The sequence below is a fragment of the Leishmania infantum genome, chromosome 30 (genome assembly GCF_000002875.2).
Source record: "Leishmania infantum JPCM5 genome chromosome 30".
NCBI classification, from domain to species: Eukaryota; Euglenozoa; class Kinetoplastea; order Trypanosomatida; family Trypanosomatidae; genus Leishmania; species Leishmania infantum.
The window spans coordinates 72,838-86,310 of NC_009414.2; the positions used below are offsets into that span (position 1 = coordinate 72,838).

Consider the following 13,473-nt stretch of genomic DNA (forward strand, 5'->3'; position numbering starts at 1 on the left):
AGGGGGCGCAAGGGCCGCTCCCGTGCGGTGCCTTGACGGGTTACACCATGAAGAGGGGGAGGGTGTTCGGCGGCAGTGGTGAGGAGGAGCGACGTGCTCGCACGCGCTCGTCGAGTGTCGCGCCCGTTAGAGGCCAGAGTGAGGGAGGGGGCAGGCCCACGATGGAGCTTGGTCTCACGATCACGCCCGCTCAGCGCGGTGCTGCAATTTGGTGTCGGCATTATCAAAAAAAAAAAAACAGTGGCAGAAACGTAGAGGGAGTCACGCATACAGAGACATGAAACCCCGACACGCACACGCGCGCACAGGGAGAGAGAGAAAGAGAGATATGCCGCGCCATGAGATGCACGCGCACCCCCGCACACGCCCGCAATACAAGGAAACACAGCGAAGAAAAGCGCCGAAATAAGCGTTCGTATGCGAGAGAGAGAGAGAGCACCAATAAGAAAGAAAAGTTCAACGAAGCACCGAAAAACTGTGCTCCCTGCCGACTCAGTGCCACACGCACAGGCACTCCGCCATGCAGCGGCACACCTCGTGGCACAACACAAAATGAACACGTGCGCGGTTAGCGTACGCCCTTGCCGCTCCGCCTAACGCTCCATGGACTTGCGCACGGCCTCCAGCACTTCGCTGGCAGTGGGGGCATCGTCGTCGCCGTCCTCGTCATCCTCGTCGCCTTCGGTCGTCGCCGCCACCGCAGCAGCAGCAGCAGCCATGTCAAACGTGTTTACGTCTCTTTCGTCGTTCTCCGGGACGGCCTTTGCCATCTTCTCGAGTACAGGTGAACCCATCACGGACACTGGCGGGGTCTGCGGGGTGTCGCGGAACAACGACTTCGTATCGGGCACGTACCAGCTCGTCTCCGCACCTTTTGCCATGAGATGGTCCAGCACGCCCTCGAAGGTGCCCTCGCTCTTGAGCTGCTGGTACTTGCGGTAGAGACGCAGTGACGTGCGGGCGTCCTCGATGGAGTCGTGCTCGTCCTCCTGCACGCTCTCGCCGAGCACGTGGTATGCCAGGAAGCGCAGCGAGAGGTACCGGGACCCGGGCTTGTGGAATATCTCGAGTGTGTCGATGATCTGCTTGCGCGGCACGACGATGTTGCACACGCGAAAGTCTTGAGCGAGGCCGTGGCCAACAAAGACAACGCCGCCGTCGACCAGCGCGCGCAACTTCAGGTACGTCGACTTGAGCGACGTTAGGCTCTTGGACGACTCAAGTGGGTCGAGGTCACCGGGGTGGATGCCGCTGTACTGCGTCACGTAGTCCTCGATCTCCTCGGGAATGTGCACGTAGTCGTCCACGATGGTGCGCTCATCGCCGTCCTTGCTGCTCAGGATGCAGCTCACACGGGCTAGGCCCATGTGCGGCTTGCGCTGCGACACGTAGAACATCTCGTTGCCCTCGTCTCGGCTCGCCCATTTGAGCACCACGTACTCCGCGTCGATGGCGATGAGGTCGCCAGCCCTGATCTCCGTGTACGAGGACAAGGGCGATCGGAAGGCCTGCTTCGCTGGGTCTCGCAGCAGCGGACGCGACAGCACGTCGTTTGTCAGCAGAGGGCCAAGTAGATGCCACAAGTTCGGGGTGCGCGAGTCGTCCAGGCGGGCGTACGGCGGCGTGGTGAGGTTGTCAAGGGCGTAGAAGGTGACCACAGCCGAGTAGGAGCGCAGCGCGGGCACCAGGCGCTCCAGCTCTTGCATCTTCATTGGCGCCGTCACGCGGTAGTCGTTCACGAGTGAAAAGCTGTCATCCTTGATGCGCTGCTGGCTGACGAAGTTGCCCGTGTCCTCCACGTCGTCGGCGAGGTGCACGATATTGCTGTTCAGCACGTAATTGTAGTCCTCCTTGCCCGCACGCGAAATCTTGAGGCTCGTTGGCGGCTTCAGGTTGCTGTGCTCCGGGTTCAGTAGCAGGACAATGATGGGTGGAAGTCGCTTAATCTGCACCTGATCTTTATACCCCTCCAACTGCTTCAGCAGGTGTTGCAGCCCCTCATCCACCTTGAGCGCGGAGCCGGGCACCTCCCAGTAGAAGCGCGGCTCAATGTGCACGCGGCCGTTTGACGTGAACTCAGTGCCAAAGAGAGCCGCGATGGCGCCCTCGTACTCGGGCGGCGCTTCGTAGTTCATGAAGGGGTACGCCTTCTGGTCTTGCAGATCCTTGTGCAGTGTTTCCAGCACCAGCCGCTGCGCCAGGTGCATCTTCGCCACCGCATCATCGCGGTTTTTTGGCCGCTGGAACACGTCTGTATTCGCGAAGGCACGGATCTGCCGCAACGTCCGAATGAAGTGCGCCACCGGCACAATCGGCGGCAGCGCCTCGCCCTTCATCCCCATCACACTCGCGGACGTGGTCAGCATGTTGGCGAAGATGAAGGCGATCTCGCACGTCATGCAGAACTCCCGCTTGCAGATGTGTCGCAGGATGACCTTGCGGATGGGAAACTCAGGCGGCTGGCATAGATAGAGCGACTGCAGGAGCGGCGTGATCCAACACTCAGGGAAGCTGTTGTCGATGCCAATGACGCGCTGTGCGATCTCGTTGTAGCTGCGCCAGTCCAACTTGTGCTGAACGCTGTAGCAGACCTGCAGGGAGTCCTCCATCGGGCTGTACTCGCCGCCGCCACCACGCGAGGACTTGTGCTTGCGCTTCATATCTTTGCGCAGCTCGAGCAGCGCCTCCTGCGCGCAGGCCGGGTCGTCGCCGAGCTGTGTGTTGAAGGGGTATGGGTTCGGCAAGATGGAGCTGAGTTTGTCCTTCGGATCTGGCAGGCAGCTGTCTGCCCGCATCAGCCCCCACTCGTTCGGCACAATGCTGTGCGACTCGTAGTTGACGCACCGCAGCTTCTGCGGTACGGTAAGGATCATGTAGTCCTCCTCCGGCCAGTTGGAGGCGAGGGTGCCGAGGTCGACCGAGTCGTCGAAGCCGTCTGCGATGTTAGGCTCCTCCCAGCTGTGGTGGTAGACGGGGTGTTTTGGCCGCACCGGCTGAACAAACGTGGACATCACGTAGTCGTCTCGCGTGGCTGGGTGGGCGAGGGCGTAGAAGGTGCCCTTGTCGTTACCGATGGCGGCGCACATGTTGGACGGGGAGACAGCCACGGCGGTGCAGCTGCCCTCGCTCAGTGGGCTCGACGAGAACACCGGCTTCTCCTGATCCAGCTGGATAATGTGGAAGCCTGCGGGCGACAGCAGGAAGGCGCGGTCGCTCGACAGCCCGAAGCCGTCCTGGTAGCGGCGCATCTGTGTCACATTGCCAGACGGGATGTCCTGAATCGTCGACACCGCCTCCGGCATTTTCCGCACATCGAACACCTTCACAAAGGACGTCGCTGACCGCTCCGAGTAGGCCGCCATCACCGTGTTGTCGAACACCTCCAGCGCCATGACGCGGTTCCGCGACGGGGTAGCCTGGCCAACCACGCTAAGATCAGACGCACTGCGCACGTACACGGCGCCAGAGGCGCTCCCGGTGGCAACCCATCGGTCGCACTGCTTCAGAGCCACCACCGTCGCCTCCATCGGAACGGTGAGCTGGTCCGTCTCTTGGTGGTTGAGGATCAGCCGCGTCAGGCCAGCGTTGCCGGTGTAGAACATTGCGCCGGTGTTGCTGTTAGCCTGGAAGAGGTCGATGTAGTTCTGCACAGCGGTGGGCTGCGGCAGGCACATCATCAACACGCCACCGCGCTTGTACCCGCGGATCACCTCCCGGTCCGCCACTGTCACCATACGCTCGCCACCCATGTTGAGGAAAAAAATATTCGTGGCAGGGCGGCTGGAGACGGAGAACGAGGAGTAGTTCACCCACGCCGGGGCCTCACCCTGGCCCTGCGACTGCAGCGAGAAGCTCATGAGCGTGCCGAAGGCGTCGCACACCCAAAGCAGCTCCACATCGGGGTCAAACTCCACCGCCGTGATGGCCCCAACAGACGCCGCGGCATCGCCGCGGAATTTCCACGGTGTGCTACCTTGCGAGCTGAGACTCATGACTTTCTACTGTCGAAGCAGGAGGCACTGCTGCCAGGGAAAAGAAAGCAGCAGAGGCAGGATTGGAGATCGAAGAGCGCGCGGCAGTCGTGGTGGCGAAGGTGCAACGAGCGGCAGAGTAGTATGTGCACCTGCCGTCACTCCCGTCCCTCTGCGCACACGCGAGGGTACGTCGTCGTGCTGTAAGATTTTGCGCCCAGCAAACCCCCACGCAATCAAGTTCACCTCTCCCGCGCGAGCAACAGAAAAATGGTCCGGTCGATTCCGCTCTTCCTGACCGATGGCACGCCGTGTGGTGTCGCGCCACGCGTGCACACCCGCCGGCAACGATCTGTGCGGCTGCTTCGGCTCACCTCACGCCGTTGCTTTTCCTCTCTCCCTGTATGTGTGGTCCGGATGGCGATCCGAGGAGGGTGCGTGAGTAGGAGGCGAGGGTTCCGTCCTGTCGTCCCTCGTGTGCGCGTGCGTCTGTGGAGTTGGTTCGGAGCCGCGCGCGGTCTTCGCCTTCTCCAAGGCTATCGTTCGCGTCCCTTCGCGCAGTTGCCGCTCTTGTGCGCTGCAGAGCGTGCACCTCGTATGCGTCTCTGCGCGGACGAGGACTGAAGGGTAGTGGGCGCGAAGGGAGCTAGGAGAGAGGTGGGGGCACACGCTTTTATGGAATGTGGAAGGATGGAAGTGACCGTCGTAGCGACAATGGGTCGTGGGGCATGTTGTGCTTGTAGTTGGTCCCACCCGCACACACACACACACAGAGAGAACGCCAAGAGCGGAAGAATGAAGCAGCGACGGCGATGGTCCGTCGGGATCCCGAGGAATGCAGCGCACGCAGTTAGGCGCACACAGGCACACAGGCAGCGGCCAACGTAGCAGCAGCAATAAAGAAGAAGGGGTCGGAAAGAGAAAACGGCGCAGAGCAGAAGAGTGCACAGAGGATGAAACAAGTGCGAAATGTTGAGCGGGAGGGGTGGAGCCGCCGGTGAGGCGCATACACGCGCCCGAAGCAGACAGAGGAGCATCTCTGACCTCATCCCCCCACCACCACTATCACCCGTCTCCGCCTTCAAGGCAGGTCACTTGCCTTTGCGCTTGTCGTGCTTGTGCGGCGTCACCCCGAATCGCACTGCCCATGTCCATCCACCGGTGTGCGAAGCGGCACCACTCTCGGTACGCATATGCGTTGATGCAGTTGTGTTCTTCCCTTGTAGTCTCCTCATGATCTGCTGAGCGCGCACAGACACGTGCAGCCCACCTAACGCGAGCGAGGCAACGAAACACGAGGCGCCAAGCGCCCATCCGCTCATTCCGCTAAACCCAACTATGAACGAGCGCACCGGCGCATCACACACGGGACAGTGAAACGGCAACACCACCAATGAACCAGCCAACGAGCCCCTCGCCCGCCCCGGCGCAGAGAAATGTACACGCAAACTCAAAGAGAGGGCCAACGACGAGGCTGTGAAGAGGAGCGCAGCGCACACTCGAGAGAGAGGAAACGAGCGAGCGTGTGCGACAGAGAGGCGACGGCGAAACGGCAGGGCGCGCGAGCACGCACAGGCTCAGAGGAGCCGCCGCCTTGCTCGCCGGCTTGAGGCAGAACCTCTGCCGTTTCGCATTGCTTTTCTTCGCACGCTACGACTCGGTGGCAGCCTTTGATGGTTCTTTCTTACGTCGAGTTACCTTGCGCGGCTTCGGTGGAGCGGATACGGCGAGGGGTGGCGTCGTGCTGCCAGAGGCATCAGCGCTCATGCCGGGTACTGGTACAGCAGCAGCAACAGCAGCAACACCGACTCCGTCTCCCGCGGTGGACGCCGACGCGGGGGTTAGGAAGCTGCGGACAGGGGCGATGGCGCTCTTGCCGTGGTGTCGAACGGCGTGATCGTGCAGTGACTCGTAGTTGAGAAAGTGTCGCAGGCAGTCGGGGCACTCCACGGAAGACTGAAGCCCCATATCCTTGAGGCTGAGGTTCTTGTGACAAAGCCGGACATGCAACTCTAACGACGGAACATCGCGAAACTCGCGCTTGCACGCGGGGCAGGGGTACAGGCTGGCGATGGTCGTGTGCTTCGACTCCGTGTGCGCGTACAGCGCTGACGCATTCGCAAAGCCCTTCTCGCACACGTTGCACCAAAATCGTGTCCGCACCGTGACCGGTGGCAGCGCTGAAAAGAGGGATGGCTGCGCCGTCTTCAGTTCACCAGATCCATGCGCCTGCGCCGTTCCTGCGACGACGCGCCCTCCCCGGATAGTGCTCTCGCCGGCGCAGCCCACAACCCCGTGCGCGTCACGCATGTGCGCATCCAGTCTGGCCGCGTCTGGGTAGCGATAGCTGCACTGCCGGCATTGAAACACGCGACTCTGCTTCTGCTCCTCGATCATCCGCTCCGTTTCGTAGGCCGCATCCTCCGCAGGATGGCGGAAGCGAATGTGTGAGAACAGGGCCGACGACGAGCGGAAGACTTTCTTTCGGTCTGTGCAGCGATCACATACGACAAACACCTCCACGGACGACGGCGACGCCGCAGCTGTTGAAGATGCGAAAGCAGTGCCGGGAGGTGCTCCACGCTCTACGTCGGCGTCGCTCGCCGAGGCAAAAGCGGTGGGGTTGGCGTGCTTGCTTTCGAGGTGCTGGAGAAGATTCAGCTCCGATACAAAGACGCGGAAGCACAGCTCACACGGGAAGCAGTCCTTGTCGAAGTGCAGGTCACTCGCCACTGCCGTAGCGCTGGCCGTAGAGGAGGCCAAGACGGCGGCCCGGGACCGCCTGCCCCCAGTGGAAATGGGAGCGGGGTCGAACGTTTTGCCACCTACACGTCCTACAGTGGTGCCCAACTGGTGCACCTCCGGCTTCACCGTCACGACGTTCGTGTCCTTCACGGTGCGCACGCCAGGCATGCGGCGCACCGGGTATGCTACATCCAGAAACCCCTCCGCCGCATGCAAGTTAGAAGCCGCCCCAACGCATCCTGCGCCGCCGCGCTGCTGCCGCGTCCACGAGTCCGACATCGCCACGTCACTCTCTGCCGCGGGCGCCCTCGGAGCGGGTGTGTCTGTGCCTTCGTTGCGTGCTGCTCTGGACAAGACCGTGTGAGGCTGAGGAACAAGCGACTCCACAACGTCAAAGTCGAGCTTCGGGTGATCCTTGGCGACGTGGAGAAGGAAGGCGTCTCGGCTCGAAAAGGCAACGCTTCTAAGCGTGCACCAGTTGCATGTGTACGCCCCAGTCTCCGAGACGGTCGGCAAGAATGGCCGCAGTGCGTCTTGCGCACTCAGAGGAGTGGAAAGCGAAAGCCCATCTGGCATCATCGCCTCAGAGTCGGCGGCATCGGCGACACCCGCAGTTGCTTGTACCAAGCAAGCGCCATGCATGGTCTCCGTGCCTTCGAGCGGAGCGCCGGTGACCCGCTCGTACAGGGCCAGTCGTGCATTGCACAGGCGCATCCAGTATGCCGGGTCCTGCTCCTTGTGCGTAGAGAGTATGTGGTGCAGCATCTGTCCCATGTGCACGACCCGGGTGCACATGGGGCACGCGGCGTAGGCGAGAGCGCTGTGCGACATAGACGATGGGGGTTCGAAGCGCAGCGGCTTGCCTGCCGACAGGGGGCTCACCGATGAACCTGCCAAATCTGACGCGCACCTAAGTGAAATGCGTAGAGCTGCACTGGGAAGTCCACCACATGCGCCAGCTACAGAGGCTAGCACGAGTGGCGACGGCACGCACGAGGAGGACGACCGGCAAGCTGTGGAGACGGCACCGGAAGGTGCGCTGCATGTACAGCGGCCGCGGACAGAGTGTTGTGGGGCCTCGGTCGTAACGAGCATCGGCTGTGAGAGACCGCAGCAGCGGTCGCTAAGCCGACGCCACCTCGCCCTTCGCAGCATCGTTCTCTTTCCTTTGCGCTCGCGGCCGCTGGTGAGTTCACTGGCTCGCGGAAAGCAGTGAAGATGGAGAGTATGGTGGGGGTTGGGGAGGCCAAAAAGCCCTGCGACACGCCTCCGCCGAGTCTCACGCTCCCTGGCGTGCGCGGAGCAACAGCTTCGAGGCCGATACAAGGCACAGGGCGGCAAAGGTCCTCAGTGCGTGCGCGCGCGCGAAGGCTGCTGCTCTTCGGTGGGCCACGAGTGGTACAGCGTTGAGCACGCGCGGCACAGCACACAGCGCTATTCGTTTTCTTCCTTGGCCGGCGGCGAACGGCAACCTGCAAAAGAGCCGCGCCGCCTCCTGCGATGGCGCTGGTGAGGAGTAGTGAAAAAAGGGGGTGGGGACACCTGCGCACGGGCTCGGCGTCTGTGCGAGTCTGACTGTGGCAACAGAGAAAACAGGCATGTGCGCCAAGAGAGAGGTGCACAGGCACGCGTTACAAACATCGCCGTCGCCCCCCGCACCCACCCGCAGCCACGGCAACGTCCAGGGCGAGAAGCAAAGAGAGAGGGAAAGGCGTGAGAGAGAGACACATACAGGAGCAAGTCGCCGGCACTCACAATACGGTGCATCCTTAGGGGATGCGGGCCCCACCACGTGCACGGAAATGAACGCGGAGAAGGGCGTGTGGTTGCCAGTCCACACGCCCACATGTCTGCTCAAGCACGCGGTGACCACTGTGGAGGAGGGACGGTGACCGCCAACAACGTATGGCAGCAGTGTCTCTTCGTTTTTCCGCCATTCGGCAGAAACAGATGAGCACACACGCAGCGAGAGAGAGAGAGAGACCAACGCCCGAATAGTAAAGGAGAGCCGTGAAACCACGAGAGATGTGCTGCCGTACTTCAGCGGCACTTCTCTTGCTCGTGCCCGTGGGTATGTGTGCAACTCGTTTTTGTGGTGCGAGGGGAGAAAAGAGGTGCTTGGTCTCCCTTGTGCGTGCATGGGAATATGCGCACGCGTGCAAGCGTCATGGCTGAGACCAGAGCGCCGTCGATACAGAACAGCGAGAGGTAGGCGAGGAGGGGCCGATGAGCTCCGTGGCTTTTTGCGGGGCAGCAGCAGGGTAAAAGAAGAGAACCGTGCCCCCACCCCACCCCACGCCCAGACACGCGTAGTGGCACACACTGCATGGAAAACAAAGAGAGAGAGAGAGCGGCGACCCCTCGTAAAGCAGTGCAGAGAAGCGCAAGGAAACGGCAACGCGGACAACAATGTCCGTGGGGGGGGGGGCAACACGCAACAGACAAGCAGTTGTTCACCGGGGGGAGGGGGGAGGGGGAGGGCAATGAAACGAGTAAAGCGGCTCGATGACGGGTACACAACGCAGCAGGTGCATGGGAGGACAACGTCAGCCGCTCGTCGAGAAAAGAATGCGAGGGGGATGGGGGGCGGACGACGAAGGTGGGCACGTGCAGCAGCAGCAGCATCAATCCAGATACTCCCACGAGTCCGTGTCAACCTCGTCTTCACCATCATTCCTCTCCGCTTTCGCAGCGGTGGCAGTGCCTACCTCACCCTCCTTGAACCTCTTGCGAGGCACCCGCAACGTACGCCGGTGTGCTAGTGGAGCCACCTCGGAAATTGACGTGCCGCCCATCCCACAATTATCGCCCGTCTGCAGCGGGGACAAAAAGGTGCCGTCGGCGTGCCCCGGCCGCGCACGGCTGAGCTGATCGCAGTCACGCTGCGTCCGCTGCGATTCGACGTGCATAAATCTGTTAGAGAGATGCACCTCCAGCGCGGCCCACTCATCGCGTGTCGTAACGGCAAAGGCGAGAAACAGCGACGTGTCCACGCGTGACCAATGCACACAACGCACATCGGCGACGGATGGCGTGACAGAGACCGCGGCGGACGGCCCCTCACTCAGCAGCGCGGCGGCGGTTCGCTGGTGCGGGTCCAGGTAGAAGAGCTGTGTTTGGTTGTGAGCAAAGAAGTAGTAGCTCCGTCCTGGTACTCCGCCGACAACCCCCAGACACTGCGGCTGCTCCATCAGCTTTTCTATCTGGAGATAGCTCTCCTGCGTCAGCTGCGCCGCAGCACTCACGCGCACGGAGGCCAAGACGAGCACCACATCCGCCCCCTGTTTGAAAGTGTGCTGCACCTCGTCGGCGTAGATGCACCCGTTTGTGGACGTCACCACCATCACGCGCGTCTGCAGCTGCTCCGTCTTTACGGCACCCTGCACCGTGCGCTTGATGGCCTCGCAGCCCTGCGATGGGCTCCAGTACTCCGCCTTGAACGCCCGCCGATTCCATAAACTTCGGATCATGTTGTGGATCGAGAACGGCGCCGTCTCGGCACTGTGGTCGAAGAAAAGAGAAAGTCTGCGATCCGCTGGACGGCCGTGGACCCACAAGAAATGAGCCAGAAGCATCTGCGAGGTGCGCAGAAGGCAGCCCCAGCCCTGGTCTGTCTCGATCAGGCGCGTGACGGCCGGGATCGCCTCGAAGCCGTCCCGGTACGTGAAGATGAGAAATGTGTCGGTGAGCGCCTTCTCTAACTCCTCTCGCGATTCTACGGCAGCGCCAGACCTGCCGACGACTTGGAGTGGAAAGACCGCCTCCGTGGGGAAGAAGGCGCTCCATAAGTCTTGCACGTAGCGGAGCATTGATGTATTGCTGGGGCAGCGAGGGAGGGCAGTCAGAGGTCGAGTGTAAGCAGCAGCAGCAGCAGCAGCAGCAGAGGGAGGAGAGGACGCAACACCTGGCAGCGCCGATGTGCTGCCGTAACGCCCGAAAACAAGCAAGCACAATGATTGGATAAGCCACACAAGAAGAGGAGTCGCCCCCTCTCTCTCTCGAATTCCTTCCCCTTCGTGCTGCCGCGCAGCCACCGAGCACGCGCCCGCTGGTGGGCTTCAACAACGAGCTCAGTGACTGCCCCCAACTTCTGCTCGGCTGTTGGACAGCCGCACTGGGAAGCGTGCACAACTTGGGAGAAGTGAGAGGTTGAGAAAGGAATGTGGCAAGAGGGAGGGGGAAGTCAGAGGAAGAGCAGCCTGAGTTTCAACACATATTCGCTCTTGGGACAGGCACAGGTAGCAGGACAACGCGCCGTGCGTAACGCGCGTCGGGGGTGGGGTTTGGGGTGGCAAGTGGTTTGCGTGTGCCGCAGACACACTAAAGAGAGAGAGCGGAGGTGCAGAGGTGGAGGGGGTGAGAGAGGAAGACGTGAAGACGGAAAGTTCGGGCACATCAGGAAGGGCTCACAGATGCTACAGAAGAGGGAAGGGTGCGGAGCCGCCAACGTCGAGAGAGATCACAGGCTCCCTCGGCCACCCCTGCGGCAGTCGCTGCACGACGCGCAGCACCTAGGCTGGATCTCTGCACACCCATGCAGAGGTGGTGCTTGCGATGCGCAGACACGTCGCAGCGCACAGTCACGGGATTCTGCTTTTTTCGCCCCGCATTTCCTTCGTTGTTGTGTTTTCGTGGAGGTTATCCGAGTCCGTTAGCCGCCGGCGAGGTTCTCCCAACCCCTCGCGCAACAGACACGCCGGTGCGGCAAGCCGCCCAAAAAGCGCGTACGAGTACAGCGCGGCGGCAATCAGCGAGGGAGGAGGGCGAAGGAAGCCAAGCAAGGCAAGAGAGCACTCATCTGTGCGCGTTTCTGTGCGCACATGGAAGTCAATGAGGGTGTGAAGCCCTCAACAACAACACTCACTGCTTTCGCACCTCGTGGTGGCGTGCAGGTATGGGGAGGGGGGAACCAGAGCGGCAGAGGCTCGTGACGCATGCACACCGCGCCTCTCTCATAAGTACTACCTGGTTTGCGACAGGCGCGTGCGTGTGTTCGCAGGTGAATGGCGTGTCCCTCCCCTCTCCCCCCCAGACACACACACACGCCATCGCACCCCACCACCCACGCTACTGCGGCACACCTTCGCATCGCTCTACTCTTTTGGGCTAAAGAGGAACTCCATCTGATGGCGGTGGCGAGGGAAGAATTGCCCTGTCAGGCGAGAGCCCGTGCGGTGCGTATTGACGTACGAAGTGTGCCAGCGCCGCGTCGGCACCCGGATGTCGCGTCCGAGCGCGCACGATAGACACCACGCGCGTCTGTCCTTCGAGTAGAACTGGTTGTGTATGATGCGGTACTTGCAGTTCCAGCACTTGAAGCACTTCACGTGGAAAAAGTACCCCTGCGCCGTCGGCACCCTTGCATTGCCAGACGGGACCCACACGTAGCTGTTGATGTCGTCCCCATCGATCGGCTTATCGCAGTTGAAGCAGCACGCACCGTCGGGCACGACCATTGGCTGGTCGACGTCCTCGGTGTAGGCGGGGAAGTGCGGGCGTGATCTGGCCTCTTCATGCGGGACGGCGGTGAGGTGGTGCGCCTTGGACTGCATCCACCAGCGACGGCTGTGTTGCGTGCGTACCTTGTGTCCCGATGCCGGCTTGCCGTGCATGGCACGACATGGAACGGCAAGCGCAGCCGTTGATGCAGCCATGACGGTAATGGCAGCGCTGCTGCGAGGCAAGCCGAACTGCCGCATATGATTCATCTTGTTCGCAGGACTAGGGATGCGTTGGTAGGAAAACATGAGAGCACACTCGCAGAGAAGCCGTGGGCGCGTAAAGAGAGCACTCAACGCAACAGAGGCCTCATACGCTCAACGCCAACGACGCCAACACCGCGCACAGGCAGCCACCGCGCAGAACGCAGAAGCACGCGGAGGCAAACGCGGCGAAAGCTTGTAGTTGTGCTTCGCAAGGATCTGTGTTGTGCTACCGAAGAGCGTGCGCTGGAGTTGAACAGCACGGTTGGCAGGAGGGGGAGAGGGAGAGAGGGTATGGGGGTTGGAGACATGCACCTCGAATGAAGAGAAAATGCAGAGACGTGAAAATAGTTTCAGCAGCGCCGTGCGGCGCCGGCGGATGCCAGGGAGCCGCGCCGAGGAGGCTGCAGCCCACTGCCCTACAGCCACTCCCGCCTCCCCACCCCGCATTCTCTCCGTGAAACGGCGTGCGTCTGTAAGGAGCGATATAACGTGCAGCCGGAGAAGCGAGGACAGCCATAGGAGGGGGAGAGGGGCTTGGATGTAGTGGGCTGACGTGTGAGCGTGCCACATCAATGCCTGGCATACGCCCTGCGACGATGGCGAGGTGGCACCATTTCGACACCTTGTACAGCGCAGCCGTCCTCAGCACAGCATGTGTCGGCATAGGAGGAGGCGCTATGTTGTGCTGCCCTCAGGCAGCGCCGCGGCGGGTACGGGCATGTGTTCATTGTTTGGTCCGTGTAGCCTTGCCATTGCACCTACCTTGCTGAGTGAACATGTATGGGTGGTTATGAGAGGAGCGGTGGCGGTGATGACGGTTGGCTGCACGATCCTGAGAGGCCCTTCCGTATCTTACTCGTGCCATCGCGGGGGAAGAGAGGGAAAAGGCGCACTCACGCCTCCGCCTCGCGCCTGTCCCTCCACCCTCCTCACTGCATGTGCGCCGACTGCGCGATGCGGGCCCTTTCCTACGACCTCCATAGACACACATGAACAGCGAAGCAGAAGGTAGAGAGGAGGCCGGCCTGAGCCAACGAAAAGAATAAGTGTGG

At 61.6% G+C, this 13,473-nt stretch overlaps 4 protein-coding genes across 4 annotated transcripts; all 4 read right to left on the reverse strand.

Annotated features, from left to right (window-relative positions):
* Positions 1-593: 593 nt before the first annotated feature.
* Positions 594-3,992, reverse strand: LINJ_30_0250 (putative cysteine peptidase, Clan CA, family C19; the record flags this gene model as incomplete). The annotated part of the gene is made up of 1 exon (XM_001466801.1): positions 594-3,992. One exon carries the CDS (start codon positions 3,990-3,992, stop codon positions 594-596), a length of 3,399 nt encoding a protein of 1,132 aa, XP_001466838.1.
* Positions 3,993-5,621: 1,629 nt separating this feature from the next.
* On the reverse strand, positions 5,622-7,547 carry LINJ_30_0260 (putative Zn finger protein; the record flags this gene model as incomplete). Its single annotated transcript, XM_001466802.1, has 1 exon — positions 5,622-7,547. The coding sequence occupies one exon, from the start codon at positions 7,545-7,547 to the stop codon at positions 5,622-5,624; it is 1,926 nt and encodes a 641-aa protein (XP_001466839.1).
* Positions 7,548-9,340: 1,793 nt separating this feature from the next.
* ATG4.2 (putative AUT2/APG4/ATG4 cysteine peptidase) lies at positions 9,341-10,525 on the reverse strand (the record flags this gene model as incomplete). The annotated part of the gene is made up of 1 exon (XM_001466803.1): positions 9,341-10,525. The coding sequence occupies one exon, from the start codon at positions 10,523-10,525 to the stop codon at positions 9,341-9,343; it is 1,185 nt and encodes a 394-aa protein (XP_001466840.1).
* A 1,284-nt stretch (positions 10,526-11,809) lies between these two features.
* Positions 11,810-12,463, reverse strand: LINJ_30_0280 (conserved hypothetical protein; the record flags this gene model as incomplete). The annotated part of the gene is made up of 1 exon (XM_001466804.1): positions 11,810-12,463. The coding sequence occupies one exon, from the start codon at positions 12,461-12,463 to the stop codon at positions 11,810-11,812; it is 654 nt and encodes a 217-aa protein (XP_001466841.1).
* Positions 12,464-13,473: the final 1,010 nt, after the last annotated feature.